General features: G+C 48.4%; 1 protein-coding gene across 2 annotated transcripts in view; it reads right to left on the reverse strand.

The window, feature by feature from the left end:
* The window catches only part of KDM2A (lysine demethylase 2A), a 380,937-nt gene that overhangs the window by 280,483 nt on the left and 79,667 nt on the right, over window positions 1-20,787 (reverse strand). The window contains exons 1-6 of one of the 2 annotated variants that reach the window (XM_030185820.1): window positions 11,680-11,684; window positions 7,840-7,841; window positions 6,972-7,078; window positions 5,910-6,003; window positions 4,284-4,437; window positions 4,071-4,186 (exon numbers count right to left, since the gene is read on the reverse strand). In XM_030185820.1, the coding sequence (XP_030041680.1) occupies window positions 4,071-4,186; window positions 4,284-4,437; window positions 5,910-6,003; window positions 6,972-6,994 (387 nt within the window). In that variant the 5' untranslated portion in view covers window positions 6,995-7,078; window positions 7,840-7,841; window positions 11,680-11,684. Of the gene's footprint in view, window positions 1-4,070; window positions 4,187-4,283; window positions 4,438-5,909; window positions 6,004-6,971; window positions 7,079-7,839; window positions 7,842-11,679; window positions 11,685-20,787 lie in introns of those variants that run through there. The other variant, XM_030185811.1, reaches the window with a different exon arrangement.

The following is a 20,787-nucleotide window of genomic DNA, read 5'->3' on the forward strand; positions in this document are numbered from 1 at the left end:
TTCTGCTAAATTTTCAGATAATGATTTTGTCCACAAATAGGCAGATGTTCTTGACTCCTTTTGTACAATTCTCTCCAAACTTCTGTTGGATTGGAAAGAATAAAAACAGAACTATCCTATAAGTCCTATTAGAGACCTGTCATTCACATCTTCATGCACTTTTAATCTCTTATTTCACCAACTTAAGAATTTGCTTCTTGGTCTTCCCTGTCTCTCTCTTCCACAACTACTGCTCATTTTCTCTTTACATTATTGCTAACTAGTAAAAAAAAGGCCTGTTTCGGTACAAAAGGAAACGGGCGCTAGCAAGGCTTTCCTCCCCACCCTCGCTCTCTCCCTCTGTCCCCTCCAAGTCCTACAGCACCTTTCCTCCCCTCCGATTTCCATGGCTTCCTCCCTCTCTCTGTCACTCTCCTTCACTCTGTTCTCCCTCCGAGTTGCAGTCCCCCCTCCCTCCCTCTGTCATTCCCCTTCGCTCTGCCCTCCCTCTCTCTCTTACCGGGGTCCCGTCAGCTAGGGTTACCATTCATCCGGATTTCCCCGGACAAGTCCTCTTTTTGAGGGCGCCGAGGGAAGTCCGGGCGGATTTCTGCATTTCCATGATTTGTCCGGGTTTTGTGACGTCGGGACTCGCGGGATCATCATCATCAGTCACTGACTCCTCTGATGCGCCGGCCAACGCAGGCAGGCTACACAGGCAGCGTCTGCGTGTGTGCGTGACAGCCAGCGCCTGCCTGCCTGAAGATCAGCTGATGATGATGCTGCACGACACGCAGGCGCAGTTCCTGCTGTACTGCAGCTTGCCGCTTCTGAGCCACGCCATAAAGTCGACAACGACGAGGGAGGCTGCAGCGTGAGCGTCTCTGCTGGAGTCTGGATGGCTCACGGCTGCAGTCCACTGTCCGGAGCGAGTGGAGTTGGTGATGCGGGGCCGAGCCAGCCCCGGCCCGCCGGCACCGAGAGCCCGGCTCGCCGCTCACGCATGTTCTGGTCCAAACGCTCCGAGTCCAGCCTGTTGCGGTGCCTGTGGAGAAGCCGAGGAGCGAGCGCGGGGGGCGGCGGTCTGGAGCCATGATCCCGGTCCAGCGGCTGCTGCTGCGGGGGCGAGTCAGTGTGGCGCGGTGCATGCATGTGGCGGGACTTGGGAGCTGCAGGAGCTGCGGTCTTTGGTGTCTGTCTCTGACTCTGTGCCCCGCCTGGCCCTGGGCCTTGCCTTGCTGCCCTTCTAGACGCATAACCTGGCTGAGCTGCTGGACCTGAGGTAAATAATACTGTTGTAGGAAGATTCGTGATCTTTAAAATTTGGAGGGGGGAGCGACTGCACCCTAGAACTTGAAGGAAGGAAGGAAGGAAGGGACAGAGGGGGCAGGGCAGGGGGGGCCCTGGAATTCAGATGGAGGGGGGGAACTGGGAAGGATCGGGACTGGAACTGTCTGGGAGGGGAGGGGGAGGGGAATGCTGCATCACCTGTAAAAAAAAAAAATTCCAGCACCCCCCCCCCCCCCCCCCCAATGCTGCATTATGCTAGAAATAAGAAGTGGATTTTCCAAGACAGTCCATGTGGCTTTCACCTGCAGTACCGATTCAGCACTCATCCCCTTCCTCACCCTAGTTCTGTCTATTAGCTTTTTCTTTTAGGAAATTATTGAAACCTTTTTAAAACCCTGCGCTACCTGTTTTACCACACATTCTCTGGCAACAAATTCCACGTTGTGAGTGAAGAAATATTTTCTCCAGTTTGTTTTAAATTTACTACTCAGTAGTTTTGTTATGATCCCCTAGGCGGCGGCCTTGTATTTTTGGAAATAGTAAATAAGCAATTCATCATGTCTACTCATTCCTCTCCACTCATTATTTCATAGACCTCTATCATACCTCCCTTCAGCTGTCTCTTTTCTAAGGTGAAGAGCCCTAGCCTCTTTATCCTTTTTCTTCATAGGGAAGTCTGTCATCCTGTTTGCCATTTTTGTCACTCTTGTCTTCTCTATACCTTTTCTACTTCCGTTATATATTTTTTTTGAGGTACGGTGACCAGAATTGCACTCAGTATTCAAGGTGCAGTCGCACAATGGAGTGATACAAAGGCATCCTAATATTCTCATTTTTGTTTTTCATTCCTAATAGCTTAACAGACAAGGGGGAGGGGGGGAAGAAACTGGGAGACATTTTGGAACTGGGAATGAGGTTGAGCATGGGGGAGATATGCTGGATAAGAAGACGGGATGAAAGTGGAAGAGTGAACAGGGAGACATTGGGAATCCTGGACATACAAGGAATAGATAATACGGTTTTCTTGAAGTCTTGCATAGGGGGCGGGGAAGGGGTGTGTCAGGGGCGGGGTATGTGTCCTCTTTTTTCTTAGGGCAAATATGGTAACCCTACCGTCAGCAGCATTGAACAGCGAGCAGGATCAGCGAGTCTACTGCCTTTCCTTCTCTTCGCTCTGGTCCCACCCTCATTTCCGGTTTCCTCAAGGGCGGGACCAGAGTCAGAGCTCAGAGCAAAGAGAAGGGAAAACAGCAGACTTGAAGGGATGTATGACGTCAGTGTTATCTACCACAGGTAGCAGACCACATCCGAGTGAGCCACGGTCCCAGGCAGTGTCAGAACGTTGGAGGTGAGAATTATTATATAGGACAATGTTTCTTTGATTCTCTGTGAATTATAATTGCCACTTCAAAATTCTAGTCTCTATTTTCAAATACAGACTTGTTCTCTTACCTTTGTGCTATTACTATGCTCCTTCATATTCTTATGGCTTTTATATCCTCCTCATGTATTAATCCAGCCTTTTCCAGTTTCAAGCCTGTTCACATTTCTCTCTTTTCTGGAATAAGCTTCCACCAGATATGTATGATACACTACTTTCGTACCTTTAAAACAGTTTACCACTAATCCTGTCCGTTATCTTATCCATTTCCATCATATTAACCTAATGCAGCCTATAGCTACTTGCCCATTTGTGATGAGTTAAGCACGAATCATCATTACGTAACAGAGGAAGAACCTGCAGTATCTGTCAATGCAGGGTGAAGTATGCCATGTTCCCTTGATCCTATGGTTCTGGCTTTCTAAGCCTGTGGAGCCTGTAATTTTGTGTTAAATAGTTGTACCAGCACAGCAGCAGGCAAGAAACTGTCAGTCATGGCTTTGTCCAATGTAGCAAAGTGTACTTGGCTACAGTGGTAAGTGGAAGCAACAGGTTCCAGGGTCATGGCTGACAACAATGAAACCTGGAACTTATGCCAAGCTGTGGCCTTGTGGAGTATCTGCCTAGTGGTTAGTGCAGCAGACTTTGATCCTGGGGAACTGGGTTTGATTCCCACTGCAGCTCCTTGTGACTCTGGGCAAGTCACTTAACCCTCTATTGACCCAGATACAAAGTACCTGTATATACTATGTAAACCGCTTTGAATGTAGTTGCAACAACCACAGAAAGGCAGTATATCAAGTCCCATTCCCTCCCCCCTTTCCCACTGGGGCTGCAAATGTTGGGGTGGAGGGTCTTGGCAAGCACAACAGTGATCCTCAAAGCATTGGATTGCTGCAAAGGTATAGTACCTCAAATTTAGATCCAGGGAAGAGGAAAGGAAAAAAGGTACCCCTGGTCCTCTCAGATAAGAGGTTCCTGTACTTCCTAGCATGAATCATCAGACCCAGGCACACATGCTCCCTTCTATCTCCCACCTCAAACTGACCCATTTATACTCTCACTCCCCCCCCCCCCCCCCCCCCCCACCTACAAAACTGGCTGAGAAGTCAGATGCAGACAGCCTGGGTTACAATGGAAAATGGACGCTAATGTCCTCAAAGGGGACATGAGCTGTAGTAGATTCAAGTGGGTGGGAAAAACAAGTGAGGGATGAAAGTGATCAGTCTGTGCACAAATATTCAGGACAGAGGTGATGGGGTCTGACTTAGGTCTGAACCTCCACGGAATTTGAATGGGTGTTACTAATAAAGTCTACCTCCAATCATACTTCCCTTTGCATATTTTATCTTCTATGCTCTCCTTCCCAACATCCACATCCTTCCTTTCACACCTTAATCCACCATCCCCTTCCCTTTACCCGCGTTCTGTCTTCAATGCTGTAAATCCGTAGTTGCATGGGGATGTTGAAGCTGTGCAGGAAGTTTCCTCCAAATACTAGAGTATCTACAGGGGTGAATACTGCGTGAATCCACCCTGCATAAAAGACACAGACATCATACACTGAGTTACCTACTTATACAGAACCTAAGAAGTAACAGTTCGAAGGTGTTGTGTTGGTTCAATCCCCTACCTGAAGGGATGACAAAGGTATATCCCTGCTGCAGCTCAATGCGCTGGCACTCTGCTACCCGGTCACCTAAAAATATGTCACCTTGCTTGCCTGACAATAACCAGTTTTCATACATCTCCAGATTATGCGTGGTTGGAGGGATAAGCCAAAACACCTATGAATTGAAAGGAAATAAATAGTGCATTAAGTATCTTCAATACTATATACATGGAACGTTAATAGCTTCCACCTAAAAAAATGGTTACAGTATAAGCTGAAATTAAATTCATGCTGCACAAAATTCCTAAAGTCTTATACTTTCATATCTAACACCAGTCATTCAATTTCCTCAAAACGGTGTTCCAACTTCAGATTTTCTTTTCCTACTAAAATATGACCCCTTCTTAACAGTTTGTCTCTTTCTTCCTTATCCCTCTGTATTCAGTTCTGTTCAGGAATGTATCATTTATAATTCTTTGTCTTCCCTCTTTGCCATGCAGATCTCATCAGGCAACCCCTTATCTCCCTTCTCCTTGATATATCAAATACAGGCTCATTTCAGTTTCTCATCCAGAAGATAGAGCGTACAGTTTCTTTCCTTATGCTTTTCCATTTGACTCTTGTAAGGAAATTAAAATATTTTATAATTTTCTAACATAAAAGATGGCAGGAAACAGCTCCTTATAAAACTCCTTCCTACACTGCACTTTGGTCAATAGATATTAAAGAGTAGATCATGAGCCTCCTTGAATCTAGATGCTGTGTTCGCAGCAACACTGAATGCAAGCTGAAACAGAATATGGTCTTTCTTTGGCATAAAACTGTAGGAATGGGCAGCCCAAAAATGTTCCTGTCTTTTCCCCCCCATTGTTTTCTTCTTCTGGAAGAAATGTTGTCATGAGTGCACACTCTCTGCAAAGAAGTGTGCACTTTTCTTAAAGAGTGCACACCTTCCCCCTAATAGCGCCTGTATGTGTGAATCCAGCATGTGTGAACCATCATGCATGTGCGCACTCTTAAAGAGTGTACTCTTTTCACATTCTCCCTTCATTCTATAAACTAGCATGCAAAATTTCACAATTAGAATGCAAAATTCCACACGCAGATTACAGAATAGTGCCAATTACCCGCGCAACAAATGTTAAATTAGGCACTAAGTTGGCTTTAAGTAGCAATAATGGACCTTAATTGGTGTTAATTGGCACCGATGTGCAGTTACTGCACTTAGGCACTATTCTATAGATATAGTGCCTAAATGCTAAAGCGCGCAATTGCGAAGGAAGCATGCACAAGGATGGGTCCATGACATGTCTTGCAGTTGCAATGTGCAAGTTATAGAACAGTATCATTTATGCGCACAACTGCCAACAGTTAGGTGCAAGCATTTACACCAGCCTTTGAGATTGCTTAACTGGTCATGCCTAAAGTTAGGCCAGTGAATGCTTATGCTAGTCTTTTTAAAATTTAACATATAATTGCAGATATAGAATTAGCATTTAGCACCTAAATATCTGGTGCTTAACTTTAGACTACCTTTCTTGAATTTACCCCAATAGTGCCCCCTCTTTTAAGAAGAGTGCGCACTATTATTGAGAAAACATATTCTATCCATCCCTACTGCAGGTATTTACTAGAAATGAGGAATACCTTTCCACCGCGAAGGATATGGTACCACACTGATGTGCCACCAAAGTCCACGTGGAAATCTGTGTAGCAGCCCCTGACACTCATCAGACAGTACCTAAAGAGGGATTAAAAATGTTTAGAAAAGAGAAACCAAGAATGAAAATAAAATGAAACTCCTTTATCACAACAGATGACTGCTTCCATGGAAGCAATTCATCACACTGTCCAATCAACGGAGAATGTTGCAATCTTTTAGGGTACTTTCCATGGGCCAAAAGGTTGTAATCTAAGGGAGTACTTCTCGTGGGCCTATCAAAGGATTGAATAAGTTCACATGGTGCAGTAACTTAAAGGATATCATTCACTGCTTCCCCACATTTTGGAGAATACTGTAACGGAATGCTTAGCACCCACCTGGGGTTAACCCTGCAGTCATTTGGAGGGTCTGTCCCCAGCACTGCTCAGACCTGCGCCTGTACCTGGGCATGAGCTCTACACTAGCACTCTCCTCTCACCAACTGGGTCCCGCTTGCCTCTAGGTGAGTCTCCCACTCTCAAAGTTATTCCACAGTGATTTCTAGGACACTGGGGCCACACTCCCAGGGGTCCCCAAAGTTCCTAGAAAGCACTTACAGACCCAAACCACCAGGATTCTTAGTTAATCCAATACATCAGAGCTAATAAACTAATGGGTTTATTACCCAGCCTAAACTTGCGAGAATAAGCTAGGTTGGCAACACTGCTCCCTATCCGAGACTGGGAAAATCCAGTAGCTCCTGGCTGGACTTGAACTCCAGGGCCGATCAGAGCCCACAGCACCAACTCTGAATCTGGCCAATGGCACTGCAGATTGCCTTTCCAAATGGCTAAACTGAAAAGAAAGCAGTCTTCCCTGCAACAGCTTTAAAACTCCACCTGCTGGCCAAACAAGTGAAATACACTGCATGAAAATATTACAATTCACAGGCTTGAAACCCTGTTTCACCACAATTACTAAGGAGTGTGAATTCTGTCCCAAGGAGTGCTGCACACCAACTAATGTCACTCACTGCTACCAACTGAGGAGGGTGAACTGAAACTCACTTCTGCACTTTGGGATACTGCATGCCATGGATGGCATTAGTCGACTCAGTCTGCCTTTCCTTTAGATGCCTTGGCCAGATGTTGTCTACCCAGTCAATAAGATCTACCTGCAAGAGGAGGGAGAAAACACAGTATTAGGAAATTCAGAAGAGAAAGAGCTGGTCCTAAAGGAGGAAATCATACACCAGTACCAAGGAAGCTGCAAAATACGTCTCTTATTTGGATCAGTACTCTCTCAAAGATATTTTAAAAACAGTCATGTTTTGTGAAGTAAAAGTCCATCTCATATAGTGCTAGTTTACGCCCTCACCGTACTCATTAAATCCAAGTCACAATGTTAACTGGGAGGAGGGCAGTGTGCTCAACCTATTGTAATGCTATCGTATCCACAAAATACATCTAACAGGCAGAAAGCAGAATTGCTTACCTGTAACAAGGATTTTCTGTAGACATGGGGAATGCAGACACACAAATGGGCGATGATATCCTTACAGCTATTCATATGAAGATGCTCTTCCATAGACCAGAAAAGCCTTTGAAAGGCTTCTCTGAGCATGCACAAGGATTCCAGAGCTAATCCAGCTCCCCTTCACTTTTCAGTCTATATTATAGCTAGTGCTTCAATGTGGGGAAATAGGGTGGGGGAAGTGTGTCTGTATTCCCCTACCATCTATGGAGAACCTCCATTACGGTAAGTAACTCCACTTTCTCCGTTAACAGACAGGGGGAAAGACTGGGTGATTCTAGAGCTTAGGGTCACCTAGTATTGTTGTGCAGAGGCAACACAGCAGAGATTATAGGGAGGCTGCAGGGAAGTGTAGTACTGACTATGTAAAAAAAAAAAAAAAAAAAAAAGGTTATTAAGAACTGCTTGTCTTTATCTACCAGCCACCCACAGGAGTTTTAGCAGGGTGGGCGACAGGAGGGGCTCTGTATCTACCAGCGAAGTAAAAAATGTATTTGGCCCCAAAACATGGACCGTGTTGAGTCCTTTCTGGTGCCTAATAAAGAACCCTAGTGACTACACTCCCCATTGGAAGTCTCTTGGTTTCTCCTCTACTTCTTGTATTTGACCTTTGGACTGTCGTAAAGGATCTTTGTCAGTTTTCTTTTGGACTATTACACTGTACTAGTTTGGAGTCCCAAGTTTGATAGAGATAGCAGATAATTTAATTAACACACATCCTATTAAGCCACAACCTCTAAGCGGATTACAACACAACATTACAAAATAGTATTACAAAAAAAAAAAAACAACCTCTTTACAATTCATTTCAAAAATACAGCATAAACATACAAATCCATCTCAACAATATAGCAAACACACATCCAATATAACCAAGCATAAAAATTTCAAGAAATTAAAAAACTGCAACCTGCCCTTCTAGGTATACATACATCCCAGGATATTGGCATATACTCCAACTGCATGAGATGCCACCGGAAGTATGCTTTGGTGGTGTCTACAGACCCCCCACACAATTAGAGGAACTAGATAAAGATCTGATCGCAGATATTCAAAAATTAGGAAAGAAAAAAAGAGGTTCTGTTGATGGGAGATTTCAATCTGCTGGATGTAGATTGGAAGGTTCCGTCTGCCAAATCGGAAAGAAGTAGAGAGATCGTGGATGCTTTCCAAAGTGCTCTGCTCAAACAGATGGTGACGGAACCCACGAGGGAGGGAGCGATGCTGGATCTGGTGCTCACAAATGGGGCTAGTGTGTCAAATGTCCGAGTGGGTGCACACCTGGGAAGCAGTGACCATCAAACGGTTTGGTTTGATATGACGGCTGAAGTGGAGGGCGGCCACTCTAAACTCAAAGTCCTGGATTTCAAGCGTGCTGACTTTAGTAAAATGGGGGAATACCTGAGGAAGGAGATGATGGGCTGGGAGGACTTATATGAAGTGGAAGGGCAGTGGTCCAGGCTGAAAGAAGTAATAAATAGGGCCACAGACCTTTATGTAAGGAGAGTAAATAAAAGCAAGAGAAAAAGGAAACCGATATGGTTCTCCAAGCAAGTGGCTGAGAAAATAAAGGCTAAAGAGTTGGCGTTCCAGAAATATAGAAAATCTCAAGAAGAGGAACACGGGGAGGAATACGGGATGAAACTGAAAGAAGCCAAGAGAGAGGTACGTCTGGAGAAGGCGCAAGCGGAAGAACAAATGGCTAGAAATGTAAAGAGGGGCGACAAAAATTTCTTCAGGTATATTAGTGAAAGAATAAGGACTAAAAAGGGAATTGTGAGACTAAAAGATACAGCGAACCGCTATGTAGATAAAGATGAAGAAAAAGCCAATTTGCTAAATAGATACTTTTGTTCGGTTTTCACTGAAGAAAATCCTGGAGAAGGACCGCGAGGGACTGGCAAAAGTACACCTGAGAATGGAATGGATATAGCACCGTTCACGGAAGAGAGTGTGTATCAACAACTTGGAAAGCTAAAGGTGGACAAAGCCATGGGCCCGGATGGGATCCACCCCAGAATATTGAGGGACCTCAGAGAGGTTCTGGCGGGTCCTCTTAAAGATTTGTTTAATAAATCCTTGGAGACGGGAGAGGTTCCAAGGGACTGGAGAACGGCGGAGGTGGTCCCTCTTCACAAAAGTGGTGATAGGAACTACAGGACGGTAAGCCTCACTTCGGTTACTGGAAAAGTAATGGAAGCCATGCTGAAGGAAAGGATAGTGAATTTCCTAGAAGCCAATAAGTTGCAAGATCCGAGACAACATGGTTTTACCAGAGGGAAATCGTGCCAAACGAATCTCATTGAATTCTTTGATTGGGTAACTGGAGAATTGAATCGACGTGCTATAGACGTAATCTACTTAGATTTTAGCAAAGCTTTTGACACGGTTCCCCACAGGAGGCTCTCAAATAAACTAGATGGGCTGAAGATAGGTCCCGAAGTGGTGAACTGGATTAGGAACTGGTTGACGGACAGACGACAGAGGGTGGTGGTAAATGGAGTTCGCTCGGAGGAGGGAAAGGTGAGTAGTGGAGTGCCTCAGGGATCGGTGCTGGGGCCGATTCTGTTCAATATATTTGTGAGCGACATTGCCGAAGGGTTAGAAGGTAAAGTTTGCCTTTTTGCGGATGATACTAAGATTTGCAAGAGTGGACACCCGGGAGGGAGTGGAAAGCATGAAAAGGGATCTGAGGAAGCTAGAAGAATGGTCTAAGGTTTGGCAATTAAAATTCAATGCGAAGAAATGCAAAGTGATGCATTTAGGGAGTAGAAACCCACGAGAGACTTATGTGTTAGGCGGGGAGAGTCTGATAGGTACTGAGGGGGAGAGGGATCTTGGGGTGATAGTATCCGAGGATCTGAAGGCGACGAAACAGTGTGACAAGGCGGTGGCTGTAGCGAGAAGGTTGCTAGGCTGTATAGAGAGAGGTGTGATCAGCAGAAGAAAGGAAGTGTTGATGCCCCTGTATAAGTCGTTGGTGAGGCCCCACCTGGAGTATTGTGTTCAGTTTTGGAGGCCGTACCTTGCGAAGGATGTTAAAAAAATGGAAGCGGTGCAAAGAAAAGCTACGAGAATGGTATGGGATTTGCGTTCCAAGACGTATGAGCAGAGACTTGCTGACCTGAACATGTATACCCTGGAGGAAAGGAGGAACAGGGGTGATATGATACAGACGTTCAAATACTTGAAAGGTATTAATCCGCAAAAAAATCTTTTCCGGAGTTGGGAAGGCGGTAGAACGAGAGGACATGAGATTGAAGTGGGGCAGACTCAAAAAAGATGTCAGGAAGTATTTTTTCACGGAGAGGGTGGTGGATGCTTGGAATGCCCTCCCGCGGGAGGTGGTGGAGATGAAAACGGTAACGGAATTCAAACATGCGTGGGATATGCATAAAGGAATCCTGTGCAGTAGGAATGGATCCTCAGAAGCTTAGCCAAAATTGGGTGGCAGAGCAGGTGGGGGAAGAGAGGTTTGTGGTTGGGAGGCGAGACCGATAAGTACTCCTCGCTTTGTGGCACTGCAGATATATAGTCTTTTCCACTAGTGAGTGCGAGGACCACCAACATACAGTTGAAGGATTTATTCCTCATAATACATCATAGGCAGGTGGTAGGGAGTGCTATGATGTGAACTTGGGTTATACCCCACTACTGGTTGGGCAGCCGCTGCAGTATGGGACACCCAGAGACTGAGCACAATTAGCATTTGAAAATTAAAAAAAAAAAAAAAAAGGGACCTGACCCCACAAATTTGTTAATGGGTTTTATCACATTTTTCTTTTTCTTTGCTCTGCTTTTCTGTTTTACGTTTAAAGTTTGAGGGGGGGGGGGGGTTCCTTTGGATGGTATTGAGTTAAAATTTAATGCCAAGAAGTGTAAAGTGATGCACTTGGGGTGCGGAAACCCAAAAGAGAGATACTGGATAGGAGGGGAGAGATTAGTAAGCTCGACTCAGGAGAGAGACCTTGGGGTGTTGGTGTCGGAGGATCGGAAGGTGAAGAAACAATGCGACAAGGCGTCAGCTATGGCTAGAAGGATGCTAGGCTGCGTAGTGAGGGTAACAACCAGCAGAAGAAAGGTGTTGTTGATGCCCCTCTACAAGTCGTTGGTGAGGCCCCACTTGGAGTATTGTGTTCAGTTTTGGAGGCCATATCTTGCTAAAGATGTAAAAAGACTGGAAGCGGTGCAAAGAAAAGTTACAAAAATGGCATGGGATTTGCGTTGCAAACTGTATGAGACTTGCCGACCTCAACATGTATACCTTTGAGGAAAGGAGAAACAGGGGAGCTATAATACAGATGTTCAAATATTTGAAAGGTATTAATCCGCAAATGAACCTTTTCCGGAGATGGGTGGTAGAACTAGAGGACATGAATTGAGGTTGAAGGGGGCAGACTCAGGACTAATGTCAGGAAGGATTTTTTCACGGAGAGGGTGGTGGTTATGTGGAATGCCCTCCTGCGGGAGGTGGTGGAGATGAAAACGGTAATGGAATTCAAACATGCGTGGGATAAACACAAAGGAATCCTGTTTAGAAGGAATGGTTCCGTGAAATCTTAGCGGAGTTTGGGTGGCGAAGCCGGTAATTGGGAAATAAAACAGGAGCTGGGCAGACTTCTACGGTCTACGCCCTGATCGTGACTGAATAGATAGGAATGGGCAGGAGTGTAAATTTTAAGGGGCTTTGATGCTAGCTTCAGAACTTAGTACAAGAACAGTACTGGGCAGACTTCTACGGTCTGTGCCCTGAGAAAGGCAAGGAAAATCAAACTCAGGTATAGATATAAAGTATCACATACCATGTAAAATGAGTATCTTGTTGGGCAGACTGGATGGACCATACAGGTCTTTATCTGCTGTCATTTAATGTACTACTTAAATTATCACAATCAAATATCTCAAAAATAACCATGTTTTTAAATATTGCTGATATAACAGAGTTGCATATAGAGGACAGGAGTTGGGTTCCAGATTGTTATCTCGGTACCACTGAAAATCTCTTCCATTAAACTAATACAACCGCTCTGAGGACACTTTTCTGGCAGCAAGAATGAGATGCTGGACATCCAAGGGCATTCAGAGGTTAGAACTTGCTGTTCAAAGCCAGGTCCCCAGCAAAAGCAGCTGACCTCCTTGCTGAGACAGTAAGGTTAGATACAAAGTGGAATTAGTGGGACTGAGGCCATCACAAGCTGTCTGGGGAACCAGATTTGTCTTTGTCAATGAGGTGTGATGAAAATTACCATGGAGAGATATGTGGTGTTCTCAGTGAGGGCTCACTCTGGAGTCGAGTCCCCAGAAAGGAGAGGAGGTTAACACTTGGCTCAGATGGAACAGCCCTGCACAATGAGTCCATCCCGACCAGTGGGGGAGGGGTAGGAGGTAATAGCCTGGCAGTGGATGAGCACCAGGCTTCCCGAGAGGGTGCAAAGGGGCTGGTTTCTGAACAGGCTGTAGGTATTGCGGGTTATCAGCAGAGCTTAGAGGATTTAAACAATGCTGAGAGGAACAACCGATCCAGGAAACTCTTGGGAGAAGTTGGAGGAGTGATAAGAGTGAATGACGCCGAGGTCACTTCTTTATTACACGCAACGATTGTGAGTTAACCATCTACAATGGCTCTAGATTCACTCTGGTTGGCAAATTCTGATTTAATCAAAATTATACTTCCAGCAGTTAACTCTTTGGCTACACAAGCTAAAGATTTGGAGTAAAAAAATATCCCAGCAGGATATTTTTTAGAAGATTGTTATAGGATATTTTTCTGAAATTTGTCATATTTCTCAAGATGAAATACCATCTATTTTCAGAGTTAGTGAATGATACATACCTGTAGCAGGTGTTCTCCGAGGACAGCAGGCTGATTGTTCTCACGACTGGGTGACGTCCGCGTCAGCCCCCACCAACCGGAAGAAGCTTCGCGGGCGGTCCGCACGCAGGGCACGCCCACCGCGCATGCGCGGCCGTCTTCCCGCCCGTGCGTGACCGTTCCCGCCAGTTGAATGACAAGCAAAAAAGATGAAAACGCAACTCCAAAGGGGAGGAGGGAGGGTAGGTGAGAACAATCAGCCTGCTGTCCTCGGAGAACACCTGCTACAGGTATGTATCATTCACTTTCTCCGAGGACAAGCAGGCTGCTTGTTCTCACGACTGGGGTATCCCTAGCTCTCAGGCTCACTCAAAACAAGAACCCATGTCAATTGAACCTCGCAACGGCGAGGGCATAACAAAAATTGACCTACGAAGAACAACTAACTGAGAGTGCAGCCTGACCAGAATAAATTCGGGTCCTGGAGGGTGGAGTTGGATTTACACCCCAAACAGATTCTGCAGCACCGACTGCCCGAACCGACTGTCGCGTCGGGTATCCTGCTGGAGGCAGTAATGTGATGTGAATGTGTGGACAGATGACCACGTCGCAGCCTTGCAAATCTCTTCAATAGTGGCTGACTTCAAGTGAGCCACCGACGCTGCCATGGCTCTGACACTATGAGCCGTGACATGACCCTCAAGAGCCAGCCCAGCCTGGGCATAAGTGAAGGAAATGCAATCTGCTAGCCAATTGGAGATGGTGCGTTTCCCGACAGCGACCCCTAGCCTGTTAGGGTCGAAAGAAACAAACAATTGGGCGGACTGTCTGTGGGGCTGTGTCCGCTCCAAGTAGAAGGCCAATGCTCTCTTGCAGTCCAATGTGTGCAACTGACGTTCAGCAGGGCGGGTATGCGGTCTGGGAAAGAATGTTGGCAAGACAATTGACTGGTTAAGATGGAACTCCGACACCACCTTCGGCAGGAACTTTGGGTGGGTGCGGAGCACTACTCTGTTGTGATGAAATTTGGTATAAGGAGCATGAGCTACCAGGGCTTGAAGCTCACTGACCCTACGAGCTGAAGTAACTGCCACCAAGAAAATGACCTTCCAGGTCAAGTACTTCAGATGGCAGGTATTCAGTGGCTCAAAAGGAGGCTTGATAGGGGGCTTTGACAAAAGCAAGCCTCTCATGAATCGAACGACTAAAGGCTCTCCAGAGATGGCTTTACCTTCCACACGGTAATGGTAAGCACTAATCGCACTAAGGTGATTCCTTACTGAGTTGGTCTTGAGGCCAGACTCTGACAAGTGCAGAAGGTATTCAAGCAGGTTCTGTGCAGGGCAAGAACGAGGTTCTAGGGCCTTGCTCTCACACCAAACGACAAACCTCCTCCACATGAAAAAGTAACTCTTTTTAGTGGAATCCTTCCTAGAGGCAAGCAAGACACGGGAGACACCCTCAGACAGACCCAACGCAGTGAAGTCTACGCCCTCAACATCCAGGCCGTGAGAGCCAGGGACTGAAGGTTGGGGTGCAGAAACGCTCCGTCGTTCTGCGAAATGAGAGTCGGAAAACACTCCAATCTCCACGGTTCTTCTGAGGACAACTCCAGAAGAAGAGGGAACCAGATCTGACGGGGCCAAAAGGGCGCTATCAGGATCATGGTGCCGTGGTCTTGCTTGAGCTTCAGTAAGGTCTTCCCCACCAAAGGTATGGGAGGATAAGCATACAGGAGGCCGGTTCCCCAATGGAGGAGAAAGGCATCCGACGCTAGCCTGCCGTGTGCCTGTAGTCTGGAACAGAACAGAGGCAGCTTGTGGTTGGTCTGAGAGGCGAAAAGGTCCACTGAGGGGGTGCCCCACTCTCGGAAGATCTTGCGTACCACTCTGGAATGAAGCGACCACTCGTGCGGTTGCATGACTCTGCTCAGTCTGTCGGCCAGACTGTTGTTTACGCCTGCCAGGTATGTGGCTTGGAGAAGCATGCCGAACCGGCAGGCCCAACTCCACATCCCGACGGCTTCCTGACACAGGGGGCGAGATCCGGTGCCCCCCTGCTTGTTGATGTAATACATTGCAACCTGATTGTCTGTCCGAATTTGGATAATTTGGCAGGACAGCCGATCTCTGAAAGCCTTCAGTGCGTTCCAGATCGCTCGGAGCTCCAGGAGGTTGATCTGCAGATCCTTTTCCTGGAGGGACCACAGACCCTGGGTGTGGAGCCCATCGACATGAGCTCCCCACCCCAGGCGAGATGCATCCGTCGTCAACACTTTCGTGGGCTGCGGAATTTGGAATGGACGTCCCAGGGTCAAATTGGTCCGAATGGTCCACCAGAGCAGTGAAGTGTGGCAACTGGTGGAGAGGCGGATGACATCTTCTAGATTCCCGGTGGCTTGGAACCACTGGGAAGCTAGGGTCCATTGAGCAGATCTCATGTGAAGACGAGCCATGGGAGTCACATGAACTGTGGAGGCCATATGACCCAGAAGTCTCAACATCTGCCGAGCTGTGACCTGCTGAGACGCTCTGGTCCGCGAAGCAAGGGACAGGAGGTTGTTGGAGCTCGCTTCGGGAAGGAAGGCCTGAGCCGTCTGGGTATTCAGCAGAGCTCCTATGAATTCCAGAGACTGGGTTGGCTGGAGATGGGACTTTGGGTAATTTATCACAAACCCCAGCAGCTCCAGGAATTGAATAGTGCACTGCATGGACCGCAGGGCTCCTGCCTCCGAGGTGTTCTTGACCAGCCAATCGTCGAGATATGGGAACACGTGCACTCCCAGCTTGCGTAGATACGCCGCCACCACCACGAGGCACTTTGTAAACACTCGTGGGGCAGAGGCGAGCCCAAAGGGCAGCACACAATACTGAAAGTGCCGTGCGCCCAGGCGGAATCTGAGATACTGTCTGTGAGCTGGCAGTATCGGGATGTGAGTGTATGCGTCCTTTAAATCCAGGGAACATAGCCAATCGTTTTTCTGAATCATTGGCAGAAGGGTGCCCAAGGAAAGCATCCTGAACTTTTCTTTGACCAGGAATTTGTTCAGGCCTCTCAGGTCTAGGATGGGACGCATCCCCCGTTTTCTTTTCCACAAGGAAGTACCTGGAATAGAATCCCTGCCCTTCCTGCCCGGGTGGTACGGGCTCGACCGCATTGGCGCTGAAAAGGGCGGAGAGTTCCTCTGCAAGTACCTGCTTGTGATGGGAGCTGAAAGATTGAGCTCCCGGAGGACAATTTGGTGGCAGGGAGGCCAAATTCAGGGCGTATCCGCACCGCACTATTTGGAGAACCCACTGGTCGGAGGTTATGAGAGGCCACCTTTGGTGAAAAAATTTTAACCTCCCCCCGACCGGCAGATCGTCCGGTACGGACACTTTGAGGGCGGCTATGTTCCCGTGGATCCAGTCAAAAGCCCGTCCCCGGCTTTTGCTGTGGAGGCGCAGGGGGCTGCTTAGGCGCACGCTGTTGACGAGAACGAGCGCGCTGGGGCTGTCCCTGTGCATGACGAGGCCTTCGGGCCGGCTGGGTGTACCTACGCTTTGCAAAAGAATAGGGTGCAGCCTGCCGGGCCCGGGAAAAACGTCCACCTGCTGAGGTGGATGCTGAAGGCGCCCGGTGGGAGAGCTTGTCGAGGGCGGTTTCCCGCTGATGCAGTTGGTCCACCAGCTGCTCGACCTTCTCACCAAAAATATTATCCCCCCGGCAAGGGACGTCGGCCAGTCTCTGCTGGGTGCGGTTGTCCAGGTCAGAGGCACGCAGCCATGAGAGCCTGCGCATCACTATACCTTGGGCCGCAGCACGAGATGCCACGTCACAGGTGTCATAGATACCCCTGGACAGGAACTTTCTGCACGCCTTCAGCTGCCTGACCACCTCCTGATAAGGCCTGGACTGCTCCGGCGGGAGCTTATCGACCAGGTCCGCCAGTTGCTTCACATTGTTCCGCATGTGGATGCTCGTATAGAGCTGGTATGACTGGATGCGGGTCACGAGCATGGAGGATTGGTAGGCCTTCCTCCCAAACGAGTCCAGAGTGCGAGACTCCCGCCCCGGGGGCGCCGAGGCGGTATCCCTCGAACTCCGTGCCCTCTTGAGAGCAGAATCCACGACCGCCGAGTCATGGGGCAATTGGGGCCGCATTAACTCTGGGTCAGAGTGGATTCTGTACTGGGATTCCGCTTTCTTGGGGATGATGGGATTAGATAGCGGTCTCATCCAGTTCCGAAGCAGTGTCTCTTTGAGGACATTGTGCAACGGCACCGTGGAGGACTCTCTAGGTGGTGATGGATAGTCGAGGACCTCGAGCATCTCAGCCCTCGGCTCATCCACAGAGACCATGGGGAAGGGAATGCAGATAGACATATCCCTGACAAAGGAGGCAAAAGAGAGGCTCTCCGGGGGTGAGAGTTTCCTCTCCGGTGAAGGCGTGGGGTCAGAGGGGAGGCCCGCAGACTCCTCTGAGGAGAAATATCTGGGGTCCTCCTCTTCCCCCCACGAGGCCTCTTCCTCGGTATCGGACATAAGCTCATGTAGCTGAGTCCTTAACCGGGCCTGGCTCGACGTCGAGGCACCGAGGCCTCGGTGTCGTCGAGCGGTGGACTCCCGCGCCGGCGGGGACGAAGGTCCCTCCATCGACGTCGACGGGGACTCCACCTGCGTGGCGGTCGAGACCGGCGCTGCAAGCGGCGGCGGTGTCAACGGCCTCAGCACCGGGCTAGAGCTCGCCGACGCCACAGTCAACGGCGCCGAGGGCACAAGCACCCCCGGCGCCGGCACAGCCTGGCGCATCAGCCCTTCCAGGATCCCCGGAAGGATGGCTCGGAGGCACTCGTCCAGGCCCGCTGCCGGGAAAGACGGTGGGGCCGGTAGAGGTGTCGGTGCCAGAAGCTGCTCGGGTCCAGGAGACGGCACCGAAGTGCTGGGACCCTGACGCGGCGGTACCTCCACAACCGAAGGGGATCTCTCCTCTCGACGAGGACGCTTCGGCGTCGACTCCTTGCCGGCACCGGAACCCTGGTGCATCGAGGGCGACCGATGACGGTGCTTTTTTGATTTTTTGCGATGCCCGTCATCGGCGCCAGGTGGAGCAGAGGAGGAGGAGGTCGATCCCCCTCGGTCACGAGGAACCGGGTCAGACAGGGTTCGGTCCCGAGGGCCATGGGCCAAGGGAGTGACCGGGGCCGATTGCCCACGCGGCCTCTCACCCCTACCTTCACCGGAGGACCAGCGGGCCGACGGGACCTGTGCTCCTGGGGTCGATGCCATCGGTGCCGATTTCTCGGGCATCGATACCGAAGAACCGGCCGTCAATACCGATGCCGTCGAGGTCGACGTCGAGGGGCCGGCGCAAGTTCCAAAAAGACGGTCCCGAAGAACTTGCCTCGCAACCTGAGTCCGTTTCCGGAGACCGAGACACAGGGAACACGACTTGATATTGTGCTCCGGCCCGAGGCACTGGAGGCACCAAGCGTGGGTGTCGGTCTGCGAGATTGGCCGGCCGCACCCACCACACTTTTTAAATCCACTCGGGACCTTCGAGGACATCGACGGAAAAATCGCGTCGGCGAAGTTAAAGTCGTCGATGGTGGCGGTAATCACACCTCAAAAAAAGAAATCGACCGTGCGGCCACTAGGCCGCAACGCGACGCCCCCTCTAGAAACGAGGGAAAATGGGAGCGCGTGCTCCTTTTTTTTTTTTTTTTTTAAAGAAAAGTGGAGCGCGCGGCAACGAAATAAAATAAAATAAAAAGGTTTGCGTAAACGCGACGGTTTTTCCGGGGCTGAAAACAGAGAGAGCGGCGAAGGCACGACTCTCTCCAGTCGCGGAAAAAAAGGAACTGGCGGGAACGGTCACGCACGGGCGGGAAGACGGCCGCGCATGCGCGGTGGGCGTGCCCTACGTGCGGACCGCCCGCGAAGCTTCTTCCGGTTGGTGGGGGCTGACGCGGACGTCACCCAGTCGTGAGAACAAGCAGCCTGCTTGTCCTCGGAGAATATTATTTGACATCTAAGCGTCACAGGGTTTCAAGGACTGAAGGAAATATAACTTTGGACTCTTTGGAGTTAGAATCTGTGCCTAATTTGGAACCAAGTATCTTATGTGACATTGCTGTTATCTTTCAGATCAACTCAAGAAAGAGACTGGATGTTGAAACAATATTTTAAGAATAGAGAGAAACCCTTCCTAAGATGTAATTTGATGACATTTCCTGATATGTGTCAAGATACACAAAAGAAGCTGGACAAATTTTTTATTGCTCCACCCTGGTGTTCCACTTTGGTGCTACTATTTGAAATTCCAATGTAAACATATAGCAAAGATACTTACCTGTAGCAGGTATTCTCAGAGGACAGCAGGCGATTCATTCTCACGTGGGTGATTTCATTCACGTCGCCCAGTGTGGCGCTTAAACAAGCTAATATAGCTTTAAGAACCGGTGCAGCATCCCCTCCACGCATGCGCGAGTGCCTTCCCATATGCGCAAGAGCATCAGAACAATAACATAGCATTAAAAACAACTCCAAGGGTAGGAGAGAGGGTATGAGAGAATAAATGGCCTGCTGTTCTCGGAGAATACCTGCGACAGATAAGTGTCTTCACCTTCTCTGAGGACAACCAGGCCATATTCTCACATGTGGGAATCCTGAGCTGCCAGGCTCATCGAAAAGAACCACCACAGGTCAATTGGACCTTGCAACAGTGAGGGCAAAATAGTAATTTACCTGAAACTATATACAACTGTGTGAGAGTGCAGCCTGGAACAGAACAAAACAGGTCTAAGTGGGGTAAAGTTGGATTCTAGACCCTAAACAAATTCTGCAGAACTGTCTGTCTAAACAGACTATCGCTCCTGCTGAAGACAGTAGCTTGATGTGAATGTGTAGACTGAATACCATTTTGCAGCCTTGCAAATTTCTTCAACGGAAGTTGACCTCAAGTGGACTGCCGATGTAGTGATGGCTCTGATATTGTGAGCCTTAACATGACTCTCAGTGAGCCCAGCCTGTGCCATAAGTAGAAACATGACGGCAGATAAAAGCCAAATGGCTCATTTAGTCTGCCCATCCACAGCAACCACTATTTCCTTCTCTCCCTAGGAGATCCCATGTGCCTGTCCCAGGCTTTCTTAAAATTCAAACACAGTCCTCATCTCCACCACCTACACTGGGAGGCGATTCCATACATCTACCACCTTTTCCATGAAAAAGTACTTCCTTAGATTACTCTTGAGCCTATAACCTCTTAACTTCAACCTATGGCCTCTCATTCCAGAGTTTTCCTTCATTTGAAAGAGGCTCACCTCCTATACATTAATGCCACAGAGGTATTTAAAAATCTATCATATCCCCTCTCTCCCGACTTTCTTCTAATGTATACAAATTGAGAGCCTTAAGTCTGCCCCATAAGCTTTATGACAGAGACCACTGACCAATTTAGTAGCTGCCCTCTGGACAGACTCCACCTTGTTTATATGTAACTATATACAACTGAAATACAATCTGACAGCCAACTGGAGATTGTGCGTTTCCTGTTG

Source organism: Microcaecilia unicolor, chromosome 1, assembly GCF_901765095.1.
Source record: "Microcaecilia unicolor chromosome 1, aMicUni1.1, whole genome shotgun sequence".
Lineage (NCBI taxonomy): Eukaryota > Metazoa > Chordata > Amphibia > Gymnophiona > Siphonopidae > Microcaecilia > Microcaecilia unicolor.